This window comes from Thalassophryne amazonica, chromosome 2, assembly GCF_902500255.1.
Source record: "Thalassophryne amazonica chromosome 2, fThaAma1.1, whole genome shotgun sequence".
Lineage (NCBI taxonomy): Eukaryota > Metazoa > Chordata > Actinopteri > Batrachoidiformes > Batrachoididae > Thalassophryne > Thalassophryne amazonica.
Genome location: NC_047104.1, coordinates 151,083,515 through 151,109,611, shown reverse-complemented (window position 1 = coordinate 151,109,611; position 26,097 = coordinate 151,083,515). Strand labels below are relative to the sequence as shown.

The following is a 26,097-nucleotide window of genomic DNA, read 5'->3' as shown; positions in this document are numbered from 1 at the left end:
TACAAGGTAGGGACTACACTGCATGTACTCTATTCTTATCCATCCCAGATAACTTCCTGTGGAATTCTCCAGACACGTCTTAACAGATTTCTCAATTGAAGCTCAGGTACAACCTGTGACAGACCTCCCAACCAGAGTTAATGCAAGTTGGGCCCTGAGCAGTTATTTGAAAAGATACAACTTAACTATTTGACACACTGTGTGCAAGGGAATGATATGACCAAACACTGGAATAACAAAAAGGAAAAAGCCATTTTAATATCTGTTAAAATGCCCAACTGCAAATTATATCCAAATTCAGAAAACTAATATGCCTAATTTATAGTATGCCAATTCTGCCAGTAGTAGTCAGTTTCACCTTCTCAGTATCCCCAATCTTTCTGCTAGTAGTTACCAGGATTTCTCATCATTCAGTTTGCAGGGAAAAAAAAAAACTATACAACAGGGAACTTGTACAATTTTTCTTCACATCAAGTAAGCCATGAGCAACTGTGTAAACAATAGTGGAATACACATAAAAACTTGTTAATTTCTCCTGCAAACATATTCAGTGTTGCCAAAGTAACTTTCAAAAGTTACTTCATTAGTTACTTTATACAGTTATATTTTACAGTTACTTTATACAGTTACTTCATTAGCAGCTGCGGACAAATTATCGTCAGCTGCTGAATGTAATTAATAAAGTAACTCATAATCTAACTTGGTTATTTTTAAGATTTAGTACTCAGAAAAATAACTATTAGTTACTTTGCTGATGAGTTACTTTGCTGATTGCTCATCTTAAGAGTAACCAAGTTAGATTACTATTCACAGTGGATCTGCTGTGTTCTGCCCTGATCCAAAAGAAATGGCTTACAAGTATTAGCTATTTAATAAAATGACTTGCTAGGTGGTGATGTGGCTTTCTTGTCAGACCATTACATGTTTTTTCAGACACAGAGGTGTCTGACGTAGAGCCCGACTGATATGGATTTTTTGAGGCAGATGCCGATAACGATATTTGGATGAAAAAAATGCAGAAAATCGATAAATCGGCTGATTTGCCAATAACCGATAAATCAGCCGATATTATTATTATTTTTTTTAATGAATAAAATGTTATTTTTTGGTATGAGCTAAAAGCTGAAGCTTTGTCCTCATATTGATTAACTTTATAACAGAGAATTTTCAAGTTCAAAAAGGCAATCAAGAATTAAACCTTTGTGAAATTAGCAAATACATATCCTTTAAAAGAGTTGTGAAATATATCTGATCTTGTACCTCTTGTTGTTGCAACTTAGATATAGGTTATATTATAGGTAGAAAAACTTTTTCAGTTGCAGACAAGTAATTGTGAGAGGAAAGAAACACAAACACGAATGAGACATTATTTTCACAACACTCCTTTATTTTTCTATTCTGCAACTTTCAAGAACAAAAAACTTTCAAACAACCTTAGTGCAAGCAGAGGTTGGTTTTAGTGCTGGTAGAACATTTTAACAAGAAAACATGGACCCTGATATAACATGTGAGGAAACTATTATATTTGTAACAGTAAAATAAGATTCTTTTCACAAGACCCTGTAGTATTTTGTGCAATTTTCAAGAACAGTAACAAAGAACTGTCTAGTACAAAAAAAAAAAAAAAATCTGTGCAAAGTTGCATTAATCTCTAAGAAAAGATACACATGGACAAACGGTACAAGGACATTTTACATTGCCGACACAAAGATAATTTCAGTAACTGTTCTGTTTATGAGAAATTATCAGCGTTCTATCGGCAAAATTTTGAGTACTTTGAAAAGGGCTTGTATCGGCCGATAATATCGCCGGCCGATATATCGGTCGGGCTCTAGTCTGAAGCATTATTATATGACTTCTAAAGGTGTTTTAAAATTTGGCGTGTCGTACCCATTGCACAACCCACTGGTCCACACAAGCCTACCAACACTTCTTCTGCTTTGCTTCCATTGCTAACATGGGTGTGAAAATCATATTTCTCTCCTTATTCCTCATTGTTTTACATTTTTCACTTTGCCTTTGGCTTCTTTCCCTTCTCTACTATCAGTTTGCCACCATTGAGACCATTGTGACCTCTGTGTCTGATGAGTTCCCCAAATATTTGAGGAAACACAAACCGATCTTCACCCTGGTCTGCTGTGTGTCCTTCTTCATCCTGGGATTTCCCATGATCACAGAGGTACAACACAGACAAACAAGTTCTATATTCATACAGTGATGCTGCACAATGGGAGAGAGTTTGTCTCCTCACGATTTTCCAAATAAGATAAAACAACATATTTGTATGTAAAGAGATGATTCGTCTTAAGCTCCGGTCACACGGCACTAACGAAGGACAACAAAGCCCAAACAAAACAAGAAAGCTGGACTTTTGTTGACTGTTGGAGGCATCATTTAACCTTTGTTCAGCTTTGTTCCTGTAGCTGGCGCTTCATCAGAAATTTTAAACTGTTGAAAAATTTTCACGTACAGTCTTATCATCTGCTTAGTTTTCGTAATGTCAGCGTTTTATTTGACTTTCGTTCAGCTTTGTTCAACCTCCCAAGTCGGACGTATTGAACAAAGGCAGCGATATCTGAACGAATCAATAAATAAAGCTTCGACGAGCTGAACGAAACATCCTTGTATGAGGTCTGTTAGAAAAGTGTCAGACCTGTTTATTTTTTGCAAAAACCTGATGGATTTGAATCACGTGTGCTTGCATGAGCCAACCTTGAACCTTCGTGCGTGCTCGGCGGATTTTCATTTCAATGAAAAAGACGGAACGACTGGAGCAGCGCCGCATCAAATTTTGCCAGAAACGGGGCGACAGCCAGGTGGAAACTATTCGGAAGATTCAGACGGCTTTCGGTGACTTTTCAGTCATGTGACTATCCAAGAAATTGTGGAAGAGGTGGGCATGTCCTGTGAGACTTCAACATGAAGTTGCTTTTGCGCCGCCATCAGCAGCTTCGTGCCGAAGCCATCGGCATGAATTTCACCGCCACTCTTTTCATGGCCAAATCTTCTGTCACAGTGGAATGTGCCGAAAAAGTGCTGATGTCCACCTCTTCCGCAATTTTTGGATAGTCACACGATGGTCCCGCATCACCACAGCGTTCACTTTGGAAATGATTTGGTCATTTCAGCATGTTGATGGCCGATCGGAGCATGGCTCGCTCTCCACCGTTGTGTGACCGTCTTTAAACCGGTTGTACCGCTCCTTAATCTGTGTGATGCCCAGAGGATCATCACCGAAAACCATCGGAATCATCCGAAAAGTTTCCACTTGGCTGTCACCTAGTTTCTGGCAAAATTTGACGCGGCGCTGCTCCAGTCGTTCCGTCTTTTTCCTTGAAATGAAAATCTACCAGGCACACAGCACACGTCCTCACACAAAGGCTGCTTACCAGAAAATGATGCAATCGACAGGCGTGAAAAAGTTCACGCATGCGCACGAAGGTTCAAGGTTGGCTGATGCAAGCAAACGTGATTCAAATCCATCAGGTTTTTGCAAAAAATAAAAAGGTCCGATACTTTTCTAACAGACCTCGTATCTCTAATGAATTGTTCATTTTTGGGATGAAAAAGCAACATTTTCACAAGAAACAATAGCGTTAACAATGTTTTATCATCTACTTTAACTGTTTACACACGTTTCAACCGTTTGTGGCTGGCCTGTGTGTGCATGTCTTCGGGAGTAAGCTTCATCTGACACGGACAGTTCCCCATGGCTGATGCCAAGCTTTGAGGTTGACTTTCGCTTAGTTTTTATTTTGTTTGTTTTGGTCTGTTTGCGTTCACTTGATTGATAGATTTTTTGGTGATGGGAAGAGTGCAGGATCTTTTTTGACTTCTTATCCTTCGTCCAACTATCACCGTTTGCCGTGTGACTGGACCTTTAAAAGCCCTGCAGACATCCTCATCCTCAGCCAGGATTCTGATACCATTTATGATCTGACAAGAGTCAGAGTGGAAAATACGAGCTCAGGTGTGCATTTATAGTGAACGATCCGTCTGTGATTTGTCTTTGTGATGTTTTGTGTGTGACAGAGTGGGATGTACATGCTGCAGTTGGTGGACACGTTCGCTGCCTCCTACTCTTTGGTCATCATCGCCATCTTCGAGTTGGTTGGAATTTGTTACCTGTACGGTGAGTACAATGTGAAACAAGAGCAACTGGAGATTTCTGATGTCCACCAATCTGGATCTGGATCACCTCCAAAAGTCAGTGGAGTCTTCCATGCCCAGCACGGTGGCTTAGTGGTTAGGACTGTTGACTCACAGCAAGAAGGTCAGGGGATCAATTCCCACCTGTGGCCTTTCTATGTAGAGTTTGCATGTTTTCTGTGGGTTCCCTCCAGGTGCTCCAGCTTCCTCCCACATTTAAAGACATGCAGGTTAGGTGAACTGGAAACTTTATCATTGTCCAGGTCTCCCTTGCAAAAGAGAGCTTGAGCTCAGTGGGATTAACGTGATTAAATAAAGGTTAAATTAAATCTATCTGTGGTGCAAATTTGGTGAGAATCCGTGAAGTAGTTTTGACGTGATCCTTCAAAGCCTATATAATGGGAACTCTTGATCAGAATCTAGATCTAGATGACATCCAAAATTTAATGGAGTCTTTCATGACCTAATATCTATCTGTGGTGGAAATTTTGTCAAAATCCATGCAATAGTTTTGACATATTCCATATAATAACCAAAGAAGAACAGATCTTGAATTTGCACAGTCACAATCAGCCTTTTTCCTGTCACATTCATGTTACTCGAGTTCATATTCAGTCACACATGACTAAAACTACTCTGCATTAGAAGCGACTTATGTTTTAAAAACTCCACAGGTCCAGTGATGGGCCATTTACTGGCTGCATGACGTGCAGTAATGGACAGCTCTGTGTAGATTAGCACGTTTTTTTGGTTTCTAATGAAAAAATCTTGAAACATTAATCTTTTAACTAGGACTGTTTCAGTCAAATGTTAAAGATCACTATCATATCTGATCAAGACATGTTTTGATTGATGGGTATCACCTTTATTAAATATGAATATCACCCCTTAAACATACCAGTTCTGTCTGTGGTCCATTTCATAAGTGTTTCATCAGCAGAGCTGACAGCCACCAGACAATTCGGTGCCTGCCCACTCACCAGCAGCATCATGCTACATTTCAGAAGTTCAAAAGCATACGGACGGTTCATCTGGAAAGTATTCGCAGCACTTCACTTTTTTCACATTTTGTTATGTTACAGTCTTATTCCAGAATGGAGTAAATAAATTTTTGCCTTTTGACAAACTCCAGATGGGCTGCCATGTGCCTTTTACTAAGGAGTGGCTTCTCTCTGGCCACTGTACCATTCAGGCCTGATTGACGGATTTCTGCAGAGATGGTTGTCCTTCTGTAAGGTTCTCCTCTCTCCACAGAGGAATGCTGGACCTCTGACAGAGTGACCATCGGGTTCTTGGTCACCTCCCTGACTAAGGTCCTTCTCCCCCAATCGCTCAGTTTAGATGGACGGCCAGCTCTAGGAAGAGTCCTGTTGGATCTGAACTTCTTCCATTTACAAATGATGGAGACCACTGTGCTCATTGGGACCTTCAAAGCAGCAGAAATGTTTCTGTACCCTTCCCCAGATTTGTGCCTCGAGACAATCCTGTCTTGGAGGTCTACAGACAATTCCTTTGACTTCATGCTTGGTTTGTGCTCTGACTGTCAACTGTGGGAACTTATATGTAGACAGGTGTGTGTCTTTACAAATCATGTCCAATCAACTGAATTTACCCCAGGTGGACTCCAATTAAGCTGTAGAAACATCTCTATGGGGCCATTATTGTAGCAAAAGTATTTGCGGATTAACTGCTATCGAAGATAACTTTTTGGTTAGCTGTGCCCAACACTGGTGATTACACTTTTGTGGATCTGGTTACAGACAAACAATTTTTTTTTTTTTTTACACATTTGTGCATTGAAATTCACATTTGCAAATACTTTTGGTACAATAATGGCCCCATACACCTCAAGGATGATCAGTGCAAACAGGATGCAGCTGAGCTTAATTTTGAGCTTCATGGCAAAGACTGTGAATACTTTATGTACGCGTACATGTGATTAAAAAAAAAAATTAATAAATTTGCAAAAAGAAAAAACAAACAAAACAACAACAATAAAAACTTCACGTTGTCATTATGGGGTATTGTGTGTAGAATTTTGAGGAAAAAAAAGAATTTCATCCATTTTGGAATAAGGCTGTAACATAAAAAAATGTAGAAAAAGTGAAGCACTGTGAATACTTTCCAGATGCACCGTATCAGTGCTGTGCTACGCTTCAAATATGCATTGTCTATTGTTGTGGAATGTCTCGTCTGACTTCACGTCCAGTCCAGTGGCTTCAATGTGTGGTTTAAATTGCTGCTTTAAAGCACTCCAATTGCTGCCGACGTTCCGCGTTAGCTTCTGGCTGTCTGGTGGCTTCAAAGCATCTATTATCAAGCCGCTTTCTCAACTCTCTTCACTGCTTTCAGATTTTATACTCACAGAAGATTTTTATTTGTACCTTTCAGTCTTATGTTCTGCACGGCACGGTGGATTAGAGCACTGTTGCCTTACAGCAATAAGTTCATGGGATCGAATCCCACCTGTGATCTTTCTGTGTGGAGTTTGCATGTTCTCTCCATGTTTGCGTGGGTTCCCTCCGGGTGCGCCGACGTCCTCCCACATTTAAAGACATGCAACTTCAGTGGATTGGAAACTTTACATTGTCTGTAGGTGTGTATGTGTTTATTTGTCTGTATGTGGCCCTACGAGAGACTGGTGTCCTGTCCTCGCCCTTTGACCCCCCCACCCTTAATTGGAGTAAGCAGTTGAAGATGACTGAGTCTCTCCTTCCGCAGTGACATTACTGCCACCTAATGATCAGAAGTGAAAACAACATTACCATACTGCAGTGCTGCTCTAAGTGAGATTTAGAAGAACCATATAAAGGAAAATATGCATTTGTTTTGTTATTGTTGTTCATTATGTTTGGACATTTTAGTAATTATTACGATTAGAAAGAATTATTTCATTTGCAATCATTGTTTAACATATTTTAGATTTTGGACTGAAAAATCAGGGGTGGCAATAATTCCAAGGACTGAAATGACATAATTGGATGCTAAGGCATTTTGTAAACATGTCTGTGTTATTACCATAATGTCATTGAGAAGGCGGAAGATAAAAACTTAGGTGTTGTTCAGTTAATTGAGTAATTGACATAGTGACATAAATTGTAGGCCACAGTCTGATGAATCTGCCTTGAGCAGACTGTCCCTTTGTGTTCTTGTAATTCAGAGCCCAGGTCTGATGTCTTGCTGTGTCAGCAAGCTATATAACTCAACTTGAACTTGTATTGTAAAACCTTGAATACAATGTTATGACATTATGATGAAAAGTAACAGAGAACATTTGAAATGTCTGTGGCTAAAAAAACTGAACACCTTTGCGACACCCTATTGAATCATGGTCTGGTATACAGTAGTGTTCAGAATAATAGTAGTGCTATGTGACTAAAAAGATTAATCCAGGTTTTGAGTATATTTCTTATTGTTACATGGGAAACAAGGTACCAGTAGATTCAGTAGATTCTCACAAATCCAACAAGACCAAGCATTCATGATATGCACACTCTTAAGGCTATGAAATTGGGCTATTAGTAAAAAAAGTAGAAAAGGGGCTGTTCACAATAATAGTAGCATCTGCAGTTGACGCTACAAAATCAAAATATGTTGAAACTGCTTTTTTAGCAATCCTGTGAATCACTAAACTATTTAGTTGTATAACCACAGTTTTTCATGATTTCTTCACATCTGCGAGGCATTAATTTTGTTAGTTTGGAACCAAGATTTTGCTTGTTTACTTGTGTGCTTGGGGTCATTGTCTTGTTGAAACACCCATTTCAAGGGCATGTCCTCTTCAGCATAAGGCAACATGACCTCTTCAAGTATTCTGACATATCCAAACGGATCCATGATACCTGGTATGCGATATACGAGGTCTGTGAGAAAAGTAACGGACCTTATTATTTTTTTCAGAACCTATATGGATTTGAATCACGTGTGATTACATCAGACATGCTTGAACCCTCGTGGGCATACGAGAGTTTTTTCATGCCTGTCGGTTACGTCATTCACCTGTGGGCAGTGTTTGAGTGAGGAGTCGCCCACCCTCTCGTCGTTTTTTTTTCATTGTTTAGGAATGGCTCAGAGACTGCTGCTTTGTTTGATAAAAAATTTTTCAAAACCTGTAAGGCACAACTGAGTGGACACCATTCGATAAATTCAGCTGGTTTTCAGTGAAAATTTTAACGGCTGATGAGAGATTTTGGAGTTTTACTGTCGCCGTAAGGACAGCCCACGGCGCCTGATGGCGATCTGCGTCGTCTCGCTGTTTCAAGCTGAAAACTTCCTAATTTCAGGCTCTGTGGACCCAAGACGTCGTGAGATAACAGAGAACTTTCAGAAGAATTCGGGATCAGGAGTTTATCCAGACATTCCACTGTTAAAGGAGATTTTGTAATGAAAGAACGTGCGGGCAGATTCGCATGTCGGGCCGGACCCGACAGCGGGGGGTCGCCACAGGAAAAACACCTCCGTTGGAAACCTTAACGGACAAGTTGGAACATGCCCAAGCTGTTAAACAATTTCTCAGTTACTCACTTGTTGAAAGCCATCAAAAGCCACCTGAATTTTACAAATGGTTTTCAACACGGAGGTGTTTTTCATGTCGCAGCGCAGACGGATTTGCCACGTCGTCACGGATCCAACTCGGCAAATTCATCCGCACGTTCTTTCATTACAAAATCTCCTTTAACAGTGGAATGTCCGGGTAAACTCCTGATGCCGGCTTCTTCTGAAACTTCTCTGTTTTCTGACGACGTCCTGGGTGAACAGAGCTTTAAATTAGGATGTTTTCAGCTCGAAACAGCCAGACGGACCCAGCTCCGACCGCGCCGTGCCGATCCGCTTTGTGGGCTGTGCTTAAAGCGACTTTGTTCTAAAGGGACTGCGGGGGATTCTTGCAAATAACTTAGCTTCAAAAAGGCGTCTTCTAACTGTCACAGCACTTACAGGTAACTCCAGACTTTCTTTGATCATCCTCTTTTGATTGAGCTATAATGTAAAATGTGCAACAAATGGGCTTCTCAATATTAAATTCAAATGTCCACAAAATCCACAATTCGGATCAGATCTGAATCAATCTTTGTCAGGTGATACTGAGTGTCAGTCTGCACCTCACTTTCAAATATGAGAGTGATTGTGGCACGTTTGATTAAGATATAATGTAAAATATACATTAAATGAGGTTTTCAATGTTAAATTTAAATGGTCCCAAAATCTGTAACCTGGATCAGATATGGATCAAACTTTGCCAGTTGATAAACGGCACAATCCTACACAACACTCTCAAATTGGAAAGAAATTCAATCTTTTTTGACAGAGATGAATTTGTGAAAATTTGTTCAATGTTTATGGATAGGGATTTTACCAATTTTCCAAGATTTTTCCTGACTTTGACCTTTGGCCTATGACCTTGAAAATTGAATCAGTACTTCCCTATCAGGATATGAATCTGCTGTAAAAACTTCATAAAAATATGGATTTTCACTACAAATAGGCAAACAGATGAAACGGATGAAAACATAACCTCACATGCTTACACCCTTGTTTGTTTGTGGTTTTTCAGACGTGGTTTCAAATCGTGGAGAAAGTGTTTTTTCTTTCTTATTGTTTTTCTTTGGAAAATGAGCCATTGATCCGTGTTTTAGCTGGGGTGCAGGTCACTGTGAAAATGCAGTCTTCAAAAAAAACCCCCAAAAAACAAAAAAAACAAAACTGTAAAAAAAAAAACCTGTAAAAAAAAAAAAAAAGAAACAGAAAAAGAAAAAAGGTTTTAGTTATTACAGATTTTTTTTTTTTTTAAAAGAAGAAAATAAGATATTAATTAAAAAAAGAAGAAGCATTTTTTTAATTATTTGCTATCTGCTTCTTATTTTTGTCATTTTCATATACTGGCATTTCATGTACATGCCTTGATCTTTATTTATTTTTTAAGATGAAAAGTAAAATATTTTCATTATTATTATTATCCATCTATTACAATAACAAACAGAGTGCCCATGGATCAGAGTTGGTGACTGTTCGGCTCTGTGTGTGTGTGTGTGTGTCTTCTGTTTGTTCATGTCTGCTCTTTTTGTCTGCGATGTCTGTTGTCAGGTCTGCAGAGGTTTTGTGAGGACATTGAAATGATGATTGGATTCCAACCAAATCGTTTCTGGAGACTCTGCTGGGCTTTTGTGACTCCGACTATCCTGACGGTACATTTTGCAGTGGTCCATCACTTTCATGCGCACACACACATGCATGCACACATCTTAAAATGTTTCCATTTTCATTGGAGCCTTTCAAGTTTATTGATTTGCCATTGGGAAAGAACAGGACAGAAAGAACAGCCCCTGTTACAGTGAAATTGAAAAATTATTTCTTCCATTTTCTATCATGTCGCAACATGTCAAATTGTTTTCCTTTTTCAAAATAACTGACAAAACTGCCAGGTGGTCTGACATGAAATCAGTTAGCCAGCAACTGTGGAAGAGGCTCAGAAAAAAGGGGGTTTGAAGGCCCATAGAGGTTCTAAACCCAGTTATTTAAAAAACATCCATTGTTTTAAATTTTGGTGACAGTTACTGTTTAGGTCTTTATCCATTCACTCTCACTTTATCAGCAGTATATTTAGTTGTTTTTATGATTATAAAAGAACAAATTAAATTTTCTTGTCAATCAAAGCTGAGTGCACTTGGGGACAGGTGCAACACTGCTCTACAGTAAGACCTTTCGGCTGCTCCCTTGATTTTCACTCACGGTCACCACAGCAGGTATGATGTGGATTTGCATATTGAACTGGTACACGTTTTACCCTTCCTGATGCAACATGGAGAAACCGGAAGGGGTGGGGTGTATACATATATATATATATGTATAGCTGCCACCTTATTGTGGTGGGGGAGTTTGCGTACCCGGATGATCCTAGGAGCTATGTTGTCGGGGGTTTGTGCCCCTTGTAGGGTCTCCCAAGGTAAACAGGTCCTAGGTGACAGGTCAGACTAAGGGCAGTTCAGAACCTCCATGACCAGTAAAAAAATCAAGGACCGAGACGTCGCCTGGTATGGCGGAGCCGGGGCCCCACCCTGGAGCCAGGCCTGGGGATGGGGCTTGCGCGCGAGCACCTGGTGGTCGGGCCTTAGCCCATGGGGCCTGGCCGGGCTCAGCCCAAAAGAGCAACGTGGGCCTGCCCTCCTGTGGGTTCACCACCTGCAGAGGGGGCCATGGGGGTCGGGTGCAGAGAGGATTGGGTGGCGGTCGAGGGCGGGTGGCCCGGCGGCCTGGTCCATGCTCACAGCCCCTGGCTGGTGGGACGTGAAATGTCACCTCGCTGGGGGGGAAGGAGCCTGAGCTTGTGTGGGAGGTTGAGAGATACCGACTAGAGATAGTCGGGCTCACCTCCACTCTTAGCTTGGGCTCTGGTACCAAACTCCTGGAGAGGCGCTGGACGCTTCATTTTTCTGGCATTGCCCACGGGGAGAGGTGGAGAGCTGGGGTCGCATTGCTTATTGCTCCCCAGCTCAGTCGCCATGTGTTGGAGTTTACTCCAGTGAATGAGAGGGTCGCGTCCCTACGCCTTCGGGTTGGAGACAGGTCTCTCACCGTTGTCTTGGCCTACGGGCCGAGTGGCAGTGCAGAGTACCCGACCTTCTTGGAGTCCCTGGGAGGGGTACTAGATAGCGCTCCGACTGGGGACGCCATTGTTCTCCTGGGGGCATTGTTCTCCACGTGGGCTGTGACAGTGAGACCTCGAGGGGGCTGATCAGGAAGCACGGCCTCCCCAATCTGAACCCGAGTGGTGTTCAGTTGTTGGACTTCTGTGCTAGTCACAGTTTGTCCATCACGAACACCATGTTCGAGCACAAGGGTGTCCATAAGTGCACGTGGCATCAGGACACCCTGAGCCGGAGGTCGATGATCGTCTTTGTAGTTGTATCATCTGACCTTCGGCCACGTGTCTCAGACACTCGAGTGAAGAGAGGGGCAGAGCTGTCGACCGATCACCACCTGGTGGTGAGTTGGATCCACTGGGAGGGGAGGAAGCCGGTCAGACCTGGCAGGCCCAAACGCATCGTGAGGGTCTGCTGGGAACGACTGGCGGAACCCTCTGTCAGCGAGGTCTTCAACTCCCACCTCCGGGAGAGCTTCTCCCAGATCCCGGGGGAGGTTGGAGACATGGAGTCTGAGTGGACCATGTTCTCCACCTCCATTGTTGATGTGGTCACAAGGTCTGTGGTGCCTGTCACAGCGGCAATCCCCGAACACGGTGGTGGACGCCGGAAGTAAGGGATGTCAAGCTGAAGAAGGAGTCCTACTTATCTTTGTTGGTAGGTGGGACCCCGGAGGCAGCTGACAGGTACTGGCAGGCCAAGCGTGCCGCAGCCCGTGCGGTCACAGAAGCAAAAACTCGGGTCTGGGAGGAGTTCGGGGAGGCCATGGAGGAGGACTATCGGTCGGCCTCGAGGAGATTCTGGCAAACCATCCGACGCCTCAGCAGGCGGAAGCAGCTCTCCGCCATCACTGTTTAGGTTGCGGGTGGGGAGCTGTTGACCCTGACTGGGGATGTTGTCGGGCGGTGGAAGGAATACTTCGAGGATCTCCTCAATACCATCGTCACGTCTTCTGAAGAGGAAGCAGAGACTGGGGACTCAGAGGCGGACTCATCCATTACCCAGGCCGAAGTCACCGAGGTGGTTAGAAAACTCCTCGGTGGCAAGGCTCCTGGGGTGGATGAAATCTGTCCTGAGTACCTTAAGTCTCTGGATGTTGTGGGGCTGTCTTGGCTGACACGCCTCTCCAACATTGTGTGGTGATCGGGGACAGTGCCTCTGGATTGGCAGACCGGGGTGGTGGTCCCTCTGTTTAAGAAGAGGGACCGGAGGGTGTGTTCCAACTACAGGGGGATCACACTCCTCAGACTCCCCAGTAAGGTCTATTCCAGAGTACTGGAGAGGAGAATTCGACCGATGGTCAAACCTCAGATTCAGGAGGAGCAGTGTGGTTTTCGTCCTGGTCGCGGCACACTGGACCAGCTCTACACGCTCCATCGGGTGCTCGAGGGCTCATGGGACTTCGCCCAACCAGTCCACATGTGTTTTGTGGATCTGGAGAAGGTGTTTGACCGTGTCCCTCGGGGCACCCTGTGGGGGGTGCTCCGGGAGTATGGGGTCCGGGATCTTTTGCTAAGGGCTATCTGGTCCCTGTACGACCGCAGCAGGAGCTTGGTTCGCATTGCCGGTAGTAAGTCAAACCTGTTTCCAGTGCACATTGGCCTCTGCCAGGGCTGTTCATTATTTTTATGGACAGAATGTCTAGGCGCAGCCAGGGTGTAGAGGGGGTCTGGTTTGGGAACCACAGAATCTCGTCTCTGCTGTTTGCGGACGATGTGGTTCTGTTGGCTTCATCAAATCAGGACCTTCAACGTGCACTGGGGCGATTTGCAGCCGAGTGTGAAGCGTCTGGGATGAAAATCAGCACCTCCAAATCCGAGGCCATGGTTCTCGACCGGAAAAAAGGTGCTTTGCCCTCTTCAGGTCGGTGGAGTATCCTTGCCTCAAGTGGAGGAGTTTAAGTATCTCGGGGTCTTGTTCATGAGGGACGGATGGAGCGTGAGATCGATAGACGGATCGGTGCAGCATCTGTAGTGATGCGGTCGCTGTATCGGACCGTCGTGGTGAAGAGAGAGCTGAGTAGGGGGGCAAAGCTCTTGATTTACCGATCAATCTGCATTCCGATCCTCACCTATGGTCATGAGATTTGGCTCATGACCGAAAGAATGGGATCGCGAGTACAAGCGGCCGGGAGGCTGGGCGCTCCCTTAGAGATAAGATGAGGAGCTTGGTCACTCGGGAGGAGCTCGGAGTCGAGCCGCTGCTCCTCCACATCGACAGGAGTCAGTTGAGGTGGCTCGGGCATCTTTTCTGGATGCCCCCTGGACGCCTCGCTGGAGAGGTGTTCCGGGCACGTCCCATTGGGAGTAGGCCCCGGGGAAGATCCGGGACACGCTGGAGGGACTACATCTGTCGGCTGGCTTGGGAACACCTTGGGGTTCCCCCGGAGGAGCTGGGGGAGGTGTGTGTGGATCGGGAGGTCTGGGCGGCTTTGCTTGAGCTGCTGCCCCCGCGACCCGACTCCGGATAAAGCGGAGGAAAATGGATGGATGGATGGATATCCGTCCAATATCAATGTCCACAAATCATCAGACACAACAGGGTTACTCCCTAAATTCCAGGCCTCTGGTAGAGAACATGCAGCATGCAGCTGACAGAGAAATGATCTGTTGACAGTCCTTTTGTCATCATAAGGCAGTATTAAATTAACATTACTTAACACGTTTTAATGGGTTTTATATGACTGAGAAATAGATCACACATAGAAAATATAACAATTTATTAAAAACCATCTGAGTGTTTGAAAAAAAGGAACATGACTGCTATCGGGTCAGGATTAACTTTTTAAAATAACACACACACACACACACACACACACACACACACACACACACACACACACACACACACACACACACACACACACACACACACACACACACACACACACACACACACACACACACAAGCCCAAATTAAATGTGCGCTGTCAAAAGGTAAAAAAAAGATGCCCAAAAGCAGTCACATTAGATAAGTTGCAGAGTTTGGAATAAAACAGTTGAAATGCCTCACATCCGAATGATCCAGTGCAGACAAGCTGCAGTGGGATATCAAATCAAATCAAATCAATTTTATTTATATAGCGCCAAATCACAACAAACAGCTGCCGCAAGGCGCTTTATTGAAGCACTGTGCTCAGTGCTTAGCTCTTGCTTGCCTCTACTGGTGGTTGGCTCTCACTGCGGTATTGTATCACTTAGTGTTCCGGAGCACAGCGATGTTTTGCTGTATCTGTTAGCTGTTTAATCTGCGCAGTTAGATTGATCTAGATAACTAGATAACAATTTGTTTCACAGTGTAACCTTCACATACCTTAACTAAAGCACTCCCTCTGCTGTATCACCTCTAAATTATTTACACATTATTCACTTTGTGTGTTTTTAGGAATCCGCTAGCTTAGCCCAGCTACTAGCTCTTAGCCGGTTTAGCATGGTGGCTTCTCCTGTCTCTCCCGCACTTTTCTGCTCTGGGTGTGAAATGTTTAGTTATTCCTCGGCCTCCTTTAGCAGTAATGGTACTTGTAATAAGTGTAGCTTATTCGTACCTTTGGAGGCCACGCTGTGCGAATTGGAGACTCGGCTCCGCACCGTGGAAAATTCTACAGCTAGCCAGGTCCCTGTAGTCGGTGCGGACCAAGGTAGCTTAGCCGCCGTTAGTTCCCTTCCAGCAGATCCCGAGCAGCCGGGAAAGCAGGCCGACTGGGTGACTGTGAGGAGGAAGCGTAGCCCTAAACAGAAGCCCCGTGTACACCGCCAACCCGTTCACATTTCTAACCGTTTTTCCCCACTCGGCGACACACCCACCGAGGATCAAACTCTGGTTATTGGCGACTCTGTTTTGAGAAATGTGAAGTTAGCGACACCAGCAACCATAGTCAGTTGTCTTCCGGGGGCCAGAGCAGGCGACATTGAAGGAAATTTGAAACTGCTGGCTAAGGCTAAGCGTAAATTTGGTAAGATTGTAATTCACGTCGGCAGTAATGACACCCGGTTACGCCAATCGGAGGTCACTAAAATTAACATTGAATCGGTGTGTAACTTTGCAAAAACAATGTTGGACTCTGTAGTTTTCTCTGGGCCCCTCCCCAATCGGACCGGGAGTGACATGTTTAGCCGCATGTTCTCCTTGAATTGCTGGCTGTCTGAGTGGTGTCCAAAAAATGAGGTGGGCTTCATAGATAATTGGCAAAGCTTCTGGGGAAAACCTGGTCTTGTTAGGAGAGACGGCATCCATCCCACTTTGGATGGAGCAGCTCTCATTTCTAGAAATCTGGCCAATTTTCTTAAATCCTCCAAACCGTGACTATCCAGGGTAGGGACCAGGAAGCAGAGTTGTAGTCTTACACACCTCTCTGCAGCTTCTCTCCCCCTGCCATCCCCTCATTACCCCATCCCTGTAGAGACGGTGCCTGCTCCCAGACCACCAATAACCAGCAAAAATCAATTTAAGCATAAAAATTCAAAAAGAAAAAATAATATAGCACCTTCAACTGCACCACAGACTAAAACAGTTAAATGTGGTCTATTAAACATTAGGTCTCTCTCTTCTAAGTCCCTGTTAGTAAATGATATAATAATTGATCAACATATTGATTTATTCTGCCTTACAGAAAGCTGGTTACAGCAGGATGAATATGTTAGTTTAAATGAGTCAACACCCCCGAGTCACACTAACTGTCAGAATGCTCGTAGCACGGGCCGAGGCAGAGGATTAGCAGCAATCTTCCATTCCAGCTTATTAATTAATCAAAAACCCAGACAGAGCTTTAATTCATTTGAAAGCTTGACTCTTAGTCTTGTCCATCCAAATTGGAAGTCCCAAAAAACAGTTTTATTTGTTATTATCTATCGTCCACCTGGTCGTTACTGTAAGTTTCTCTGTGAATTTTCAGACTTTTTGTCTGACTTAGTGCTTAGCTCAGATAAGATAATTATAGTGGGTGATTTTAACATCCACACAGATGCTGAGAATGACAGCCTCAACACTGCATTTAATCTATTAGGTATTAAAGGCACTGCGCTGCCGTGGTTTGAATCATATTTATCTAATAGATTACAATTTGTTCATGTAAATGGGGAATCTTCTTCACAGACTAAGGTTAATTATGGAGTTCCACAAGGTTCTGTGCTAGGACCAATTTTATTCACTTTATACATGCTTCCCTTAGGCAGTATTATTAGATGGCATTGCTTAAATTTTCATTGTTACGCAGATGATACCCAGCTTTATCTATCCATGAAGCCAGAGGACACACACCAATTAGCTAAACTGCAGGATTGTCTTACAGACATAAAGACATGGATGACCTCTAATTTCCTGCTTTTAAACTCAGATAAAACTGATGTTACTGTACTTTGCCCCACAAATCTTAGAAACATGGTGTCTAACCAGATCCTTACTCTGGATGGCATTACCCTGACCTCTAGTAATACTGTGAGAAATCTTGGAGTCATTTTTGATCAGGATATGTCATTCAATGCGCATATTACACAAATATGTAGGACTGCTTTTTTGCATTTGCGCAATATCTCTAAAATTAGAAAGGTCTTGTCTCAGAGTGATGCTGAAAAACTAATTCATGCATTTATTTCCTCTAGGCTGGACTATTGTAATTCATTATTATCAGGTTGTCCTAAAAGTTCCTGCAGCTAGAGTACTTACAGGGACTAGAAGGAGAGAGCATATCTCACCCATATTGGCCTCTCTTCATTGGCTTCCTGTTAATTCTAGAATAGAATTTAAAATTCTTCTTCTTACGTATAAGGTTTTGAATAATCAGGTCCCATCTTATCTTTGGGACCTCATAGAACCATATCACCCCAATAGAGCGCTTCGCTCTCAGACTGCAGGCTTACTTGTAGTTCCTAGGGTTTGTAAGAGTAGAATGGGAGGCAGAGCCTTCAGCTTTCAGGTTCCTCTCCTGTGGAACCAGCTCCCAATTCAGATCAGGGAGACAGACACCCTCTCTACTTTTAAGATTAGGCTTAAAACTTTCCTTTTTGCTAAAGCTTATAGTTAGGGCTGGATCAGGTGACCCTGAACCATCCCTTAGTTATGCTGCTATAGACTTAGACTGCTGGGGGGTTCCCATGATGCACTGAGTGTTTCTTTCTCTTTTTGCTCTGTATGCACCACTCTGCATTTAATCATTAGTGATTGATCTCTGCTCCCCTCCACAGCATGTCTTTTTCCTGGTTCTCTCCCTCAGCCCCAACCAGTCCCAGCAGAAGACTGCCCCTCCCTGAGAGTGGTTCTGCTGGAGGTTTAATCCTGTTAAAAGGGAGTTTTTCCTTCTCACTGTTGCCAAGTGCTTGCTCACAGGGGGTCGTTTTGACCGTTGGGGTTTTTCTGTAATTATTGTATGGCCTTGCCTTACAATATATCAATCAATCAATCAATCAATTTTATGTATATAGCGCCAAATCACAACAAACAGTTGCCCCAAGGCTCTTTATATTGTAAGGCAAGGCCATACAATAATTATGTAAAACCCCAACGGTCAAAACGACCCCCTGTGAGCAAGCACTTGGCTACAGTGGGAAGGAAAAACTCCCTTTTAACAGGAAGAAACCTCCAGCAGAACCAGGCTCAGGGAGGGGCAGTCTTCTGCTGGGACTGGTTGGGGCTGAGGGAGAGAACCAGGAAAAAGACATGCTGTGGAGGGGAGCAGAGATCAATCACTAATGATTAAATGCAGAGTGGTGCATACAGAGCAAAAAGAGAAAGAAACACTCAGTGCATCATGGGAACACCCCAGCAGTCTAAGTCTATAGCAGCATAACTAAGGGATGGTTCAGGGTCACCTGATCCAGCCCTAACTATAAGCTTTAGCAAAAAGGAAAGTTTTAAGCCTAATCTTAAAAGTAGAGAGGGTGTCTGTCTCCCTGATCTGAATTGGGAGCTGGTTCCACAGGAGAGGAGCCTGAAAGCTGAAGGCTCTGCCTCCCATACTACTCTTACAAACCCTAGGAACTACAAGTAAGCCTGCAGTCTGAGAGTGAAGCGCCCTATTGGGGTGATGTGGTACTATGAGGTCCCTAAGATAAGATGGGACCTGATTATTCAAAACCTTATAAGTAAGAAGAAGAATTTTAAATTCTATTCTAGAATTAACAGAAAGCCAATGAAGAGAGGCCAATATGGGTGAGATATGCTCTCTCCTTCTAGTTCCCGTTAGTACTGTAGCTGCAGCATTTTGAATTAACTGAAGGCTTTTCAGGGAACTTTTAGGACAGCCTGATAATAATGAATTACAATAGTCCAGCCTAGAGGAAATAAATGCATGAATTAGTTTTTCAGCATCACTCTGAGACAAGACCTTTCTAATTTTAGAGATATTGCATAAATGCAAAAAAGCAGTCCTACATATTTGTTTAATATGCGCATTGAATGACATATCCTGATCAAAAATGACTCCAAGATTTCTCACAGTATTACTAGAGGTCAGGGTAATGCCGTCCAGAGTAAGGATCTGGTTAGACACCATGTTTCTAAGATTTGTGGGGCCAAGTACAATAACTTCAGTTTTAGCTGAGTTTAAAAGCAGGAAATTAGAGGTCATCCATGTCTTTACGTCTGTAAGACAATCCTGCAGTTTAGCTAATTGGTGTGTGTCCTCTGGCTTCATGGATAGATAAAGCTGGGTATCATCTGCGTAACAATGAAAATTTAAGCAATGCCGTCTAATAATACTGCCTAAGGGAAGCATGTATAAAGTGAATAAAATTGGTCCTAGCACAGAACCTTGTGGAACTCCATAATTAACCTTAGTCTGTGAAGAAGATTCCCCATTTACATGAACAAATTGTAATCTATTAGATAAATATGATTCAAACCACCACAGCGCAGTGCCTTTAATACCTATGGCATGCTCTAATCTCTGTAATAAAATTTTATGGTCAACAGTATCAAAAGCAGCACTGAGGTCTAACAGAACAAGCACAGAGATGAGTCCACTGTCTGAGGCCATAAGAAGATCATTTGTAACGTTCACTAATGCTGTTTCTGTACTATGATGAATTCTAAAACCTGACTGAAACTCTTCAAATAGACCAGGGGTGGGCAATCATGTGCCATGAAGGGCCGAAGCACTGCAGGTTTTCCTTGCTACCAATCATCTCAGCAGGTGATTTCATTAATGTTCAGGTGTTTCAGCAGGTGATTTCATTGACAACCAGGTGTTTATGTTCAAGGGAGAAGCTCATCAGCAACCCACCTGCTGAGGTGATTGGTTGCAAGGAAAACATGCAGTATCTCGGCCCTCGTTGCCCACCCCTGAAATAGACCATTCCTCTGCAGATGATCAGTTAGCTGTTTTACAACTACCCTTTCAAGAAGTTTTGAGAGAAAAGGAAGGTTGGAGATTGGCCTATAATTGGTTAAGATAGCTGGGTCAAGTGATGGCTTTTTAAGTAATGGTTTAATTACTGCCACCTTAAAAGCCTGTGGTACATAGCCAACTAATAAAGACAGATTGATCATATTTAAGAACGAAGCATTAAATAATGGTAGGGCTTACTTGAGCAGCCTGGTAGGAATGGGGTCTAATAGACATGTTGATGGTTTGGAGGAAGTAACTAATGAAAATATCTCAGACAGAACAATCGGAGAGAAAGAGTCTAACCAAATATCGGCATCACTGAAAGCAGCCAAAGATAACGATACGTCTTTGGGATGGTTATGAGTAATTTTTTCTCTAATAGTTAAAATTTTATTAGCAAAGAAAGTCATGAAGTCATTACTAGTTAAAGTTAAAGGAATATTCGGCTCAATAGAGCTCTGAGTCTTTGTCAGCCTGGCTACAGTGCTGAAAAGAAACCTGGGGTTGTTCTTATTTTCTTCAATTAGTGATGAGTAGTAAGATGTCCTAGCTTTACGGAGGGCTTTTTTATAGAGCAACAGACTCTTTTTCTAGGCTAAGTGAAGATCTTCTAAATTAGTGAGACGCCATTTCCTCTCCAACTTATGGGTTATCTGCTTTAAGCTGCGAGTTTGTGAGTTATACCACGGAGTCAAGCACTTCTGATTTAAAGCTCTCTTTTTCAGAGGAGCTACAGCATCCAAAGTTGTCTTCAATGAGGATGTAAAACTATTGATGAGATACTCTATCTCACTTACAGAGTTTAGGTAGCTACTCTGCACTGTGTTGGTATATGGCATTAGAGAACATAAAGAAGGAATCATATCCTTAAACCTAGTTACAGCGCTTTCTGAAAGACTTCTAGTGTAATGAAACGTATTCCCCACTGCTGGGTAGTCCATCAGAGTAAATGTAAATGTTATTAAGAAATGATCAGACAGAAGGGAGTTTTCAGGGAATACTGTTAAGTCTTCAATTTCCATACCATAAATCAGAACAAGATCTAAGATATGATTAAAGTGGTGGGTGGACTCATTTACATTTTGAACAAAGCCAATTGAGTCTAATAATAGATTAAATGCAGTGTTGAGGCTGTCATTCTCAGCATCTGTGTGGATGTTAAAATCACCCACTATAATTATCTTATCTGAGCTAAGCACTAAGTCAGACAAAAAGTCTGAAAATTCACAGAGAAACTTACAGTAACGACCAGGTGGACGATAGATAATAACAAATAAAACTGGTTTTTGGGACTTCCAATTTGGATGGACAAGACTAAGAGTCAAGCTTTCAAATGAATTAAAGCTCTGTCTGGGTTTTGGATTAATTAATAAGATGGAATGGAAGATTGCTGCTAATCCTCCGCCTCGGCCCGTGCTACGAGCATTCTGGCAGTTAGTGTGATTCGGGGGCGTTGACTCATTTAAACTAACACATTCATCCTGCTGTAACCAGGTTTCTGTAAGGCAGAATAAATCAATATGTTGATCAATTATTATATCATTTACTAACAAGGACTTAGAAGAGAGAGCTAATGTTTAATAGACCACATTTAACTGTTTTAGTCTGTGGTGCAGTTGAAGGTGCTATATTATTTTTTCTTTTTGAATTTTTATGCTTAAATAGATTTTTGCTGGTTATTGGTGGTCTGGGAGCAGGCACCGTCTCTACGGGGATGGGGTAATGAGGGGATGGCAGGGGGAGAGAAGCGGCAGAGAGGTGTGTAAGACTACAACTCTGCTTCCTGGTCCCAACCCTGCATAGTCACGGTTTGGAGGATTTAAGAAAATTGGCCAGATTTCTAGAAATGAGAGCTGCTCCATCCAAAGTGGGGTGGATGCTGGCTCTCTTAACAAGACCAGGTTTTCCCCAGAAGCTTTGCCAGTTATCTATGAAGCCCACCTCATTTTTTTGGACACCACTCAGACAGCCAGCAATTCAAGGAGAACATGCGGCTAAACATGTCACTCCCGGTCCGATTGGGGAGGGGCCCAGAGAAAACTACAGAGTCCAACATTGTTTTTGCAAAGTTACACACTGATTCAATGTTAATTTTAGTGACCTCCGATTGGCGTAACCGGGTGTCATTACTGCCGACGTGAATTACAATCTTACCAAATTTACGCTTAGCCTTAGCCAGCAGTTTCAAATTTCCTTCAATGTCGCCTGCTCTGGCCCCCGGAAGACATTTGACTATGGTTGCTGGTGTCACTAACTTCACATTTCTCAAAACAGAGTCGCCAATAACCAGAGTTTGATCCTCGGCGGGTGTGTCACCGAGTGGGGAAAAGCGGTTAGAAATGTGAACGGGTTGGCGGTGTACACGGGGCTTCTGTTTAGGGCTACGCTTCCTCCTCACAGTCACCCAGTCGGCCTGCTTTCCCGGCTGCTCGGGATCTGCTGGAAGGGAACTAACGGCGGCTAAGCTACCTTGGTCCGCACCGACTACAGGGACCTGGCTAGCTGTAGAATTTTCCACGGTGCGGAGCCGAGTCTCCAATTCGCCCAGCCTGGCCTCCAAAGCTACGAATAAGCTACACTTATTACAAGTACCATTACTGCTAAAGGAGGCAGAGGAATAACTAAACATTTCACACCCAGAGCAGAAAAGTGCGGGAGAGACAGGAGAAGCCACCATGCTAAATCGGCTAAGAGCTAGTAGTTGGGCTAAGCTAGCAGATTCCTAAAAACACACAAAGTGAATAATGTGTAAATAATTTAGAGGTGATTCAGCAGAGGGAGTGCTTTAGTTAAGGCACGTGAAGATTACACTGTGAAACAAATCGTTATCTAGTTATCTAGATCAATCTAACTACGCAGATTAAACAGCAAACAGATACAGCAAAACGCCGCTGTGCTCCGGAACAGGGCGTGATACAATACCGCAGTGAGAGCCAACCACCAGTAGAGGCAGTCAACATCAACTGATCAAATGATGTAATAGTACTAGTAATAGTAGATATGTCACATGCTGTGTGAACCCAAACCAACAAACTTCAGTATGGTGTTGTTGTTTTCATAAACCTGTGTTAAACTGAAAGGAGAATGTTTATGAATTTGTCCTTTTTTAACCCAGCAGGTAGAAACTGAAGGGAATTTTCAATTCATGTCAAATCACGACAATGTCGCCTCAAGGCGCATCACATAAAAACAGCCCAAGACCAATATAAAATAATAAAAAGCAATGTAAAATAAAATGAAACCATAAAAAAAAAAACAAAAAAAAACCACACAATTAAATGTTCACAATAAAACACAATAAAAGATAAAGAACTTAAAAAAAATTAAAAAAGGATGCTAGACTGGGTTAAAAAGATTTGTCTTCAGCATTCCACAAAACAGGAGCACGGTACAAAAAGGCTCTCCTTGGGACACAGAGCAGTCCTGCATCCCGTGAACGCCGGGCCGGTACATAAGGCTTAACTAAATCAGCCAGATAGGCCGGTGTAAGTCCATGAATAACTCTATAGGCCAATAGCAAAACCTTAAAATCCGACCTCACAGAGACACGTTATAGCCAGTGAAGGGATGCCTAAAATGGGCATAATATGGTCAAACCTTCTGCTTCGTGTCAAGAATGCTCTCTGATACTAATTTTCCTCTCTCCATCGCCGACCTCCTCCTCCTCATCTTGTCTGCACAGGGCATCCTGGGACTGAGCCTATACCAGTGGAAGGTCATGACATATGAGGACTACACATACCCAACCTGGTCAATGGTGCTGGGTTGGCTCATGGTGATTTGCTCCGTCATCTGGATCCCCATCATGTTCTTCATTAAGATGTACCTTGCACCTGGTACCATCACTGAGGTAACAAGTGCCCCCCCCCCCCCCCACACACACACACAGTCTCAGTAGTCTCATCCTTTGCTCATTAGCAAGGAGAAAGTTATTGAATATTAATTTCAGCATTTTCCTGAAGGTCCAGTGGGCCTTTTTTAGGCCTCCAAGCCCCCCAGGGCTATCAGGAATAAGTTGTGATAACTGTAGACATACATAGACGTGAGGACATAAGCCTAACGGAACTGATAGATAGTGCACATAGTGGAAAGTGATTATACTCTTTGGAATCCAAGGGTATTTTTTAAATTTTACCATCAACAGTGGTGGGCACAGTTAACCAAAACATTAGCTTCGATCACCATTAATTCACTAACTAAATAGTTAACTTTTATAAAGCTAAACCCATAAAAAATTAAGTGGAAGTTACAGGTAAAAGTTAAAGCTATAACTTTTAGTATTGACACTGGCAGCTAATGACACAATAACAAGTCAGCACTTCAGTCTCAAATCAGCTTTCTCTAAGCAAAAGAGATCTGGTGACCAGAGAGGAGAGGAGAGGAGAGGAGAGGAGAGGAGAGGAGAAAAAACATTTATTTTTCACGCCATACCGACCTGCAGGTGCATCACACGAGTCAAGCACAGGCAGACAGTTTTGACTTATGGTTAAAATTTCAAACAAACTAATTCCGGACAACTTATTGAAATTAATGTCACCTCTGTTGTTTTACAAAGTGAAAATATCAGCTGTATGTTTTAGTTTTAAACAATAGACTAATTTTGAAGGTTTTAGCGTTGATGGAGTACAGACACACATGCCGGAGTGCATTATTGGAAAATGGCCACCTACTGGCCATCCAGTAGATGGCAGTGTTCATGGCAGTCACAGTTGCTAAACGTGCTGAATCACTATTTTCAGTTTTCAAATTGTTTTTTTACAAAAGAAAAAAAAAAGAAAAACAACGAGCCAAAGGTTTCTCTGTGACCAAAAAAAAAAAAAAAAAAGCCACCACAATGAGGCGGCTGCTTTAATTACATATACACCCGCACCCATTGATTATATACACCTGTGTGGATCACTCAACGTCCCAAAAATACAATAACAAAAAAACACAAGATCCACAAACACAAAATCAGCCCATCCATAACATTTTGAGAGTATCTATCTATCTATATTTATATTTATGTATGTGTGTGTGTGTGTATATGTGTATGTGTAATGTATGTATTCATACATTTTAACAACCTGAAAGCTACCAGACCAGCTAGAACTGAACTATGGTTTCTTGGACAGTCGCCTCTGTGTTTCTTCTCACTGGTTTTATTTCTTCTGCAGCTTACAGTCGTTTTGATGCTGGTAAGTCCAACTTTACACTTTGTGTTCATCCGTTTAGAGCCTTTCACACTGAATGCGTCAGATGCGTCAAATGCATCAAAAATTGGTCTAAAAAGCATTATTTTCAATGAGACGCGTTGCTTTTTAGATGCGTCAGAAGCGTCCCATCAAAAGCCTAGCTAAATTGACGCTTCTGTCGGGAGCGCGCATTGCCGCTTGTCAGCAGGCTGACGCAGTCAAAGTTCAATCCAATCCAACTTTCGATGTTCTGAGCTGTGACGTACCTTTGCGTTGTCCAATAGGGACAACGCATCGGGCCAAAACATGGAAGACGGGTGGCAGAAACCACTGATCTGTACAAAATGGATCGGTGCAGAAACCACTGATCTGTGCAAAACATACGTGTCTCAGGACTGCTCATTTATGGAGCAGTTTTCTGAAGAAAAATCTTTGGAAATGTTTTTGTTGTTGTTTGTTACCTCAGAATTTATGATTACTGTTAAAAAAAGTTTAGAACACTTGTAATTAAAATAGCTAAATAAATCAATAAATGGTTCTTTAGAAATCTTTCATCTGTAAATTAAAACCACCTGTTATTTCAGATTAGATAATTTCTTGTTTAACATAAGGAACCTCGGACATTTATTTTTAGACAAATAAAATAACATGGAAATTTGTACATTTTTAAGTCTGGTAGATTATTTATATCTCATTTCAACCAGAAAAACAAACACTGTAAATAAATACAAATGTTTATTATAAATGCAACAGGAAATAATTTAACAATGACTGCAGTGTGATTGTAAAGTAGGATTTCTGTGACATAAACCTCATG

General features: G+C 42.6%; 1 protein-coding gene and 1 long non-coding RNA gene across 2 annotated transcripts in view; both read left to right on the top strand.

Moving 5' to 3' along the window:
- The window catches only part of slc6a5 (solute carrier family 6 member 5), a 104,425-nt gene that overhangs the window by 65,136 nt on the left and 13,192 nt on the right, over positions 1-26,097 (top strand). The window contains exons 11-14 of the mRNA XM_034163897.1: positions 2,048-2,179; positions 4,033-4,132; positions 10,231-10,331; positions 23,789-23,956. Of these exons, the coding sequence (XP_034019788.1) occupies positions 2,048-2,179; positions 4,033-4,132; positions 10,231-10,331; positions 23,789-23,956 (501 nt within the window). The remainder of the gene's footprint in view (positions 1-2,047; positions 2,180-4,032; positions 4,133-10,230; positions 10,332-23,788; positions 23,957-26,097) is intronic.
- On the top strand, positions 4,217-6,733 carry LOC117500665. Its single transcript, XR_004557821.1, has 2 exons — positions 4,217-4,273; positions 6,596-6,733. It is a non-coding gene; the product is annotated as an uncharacterized LOC117500665 (long non-coding RNA).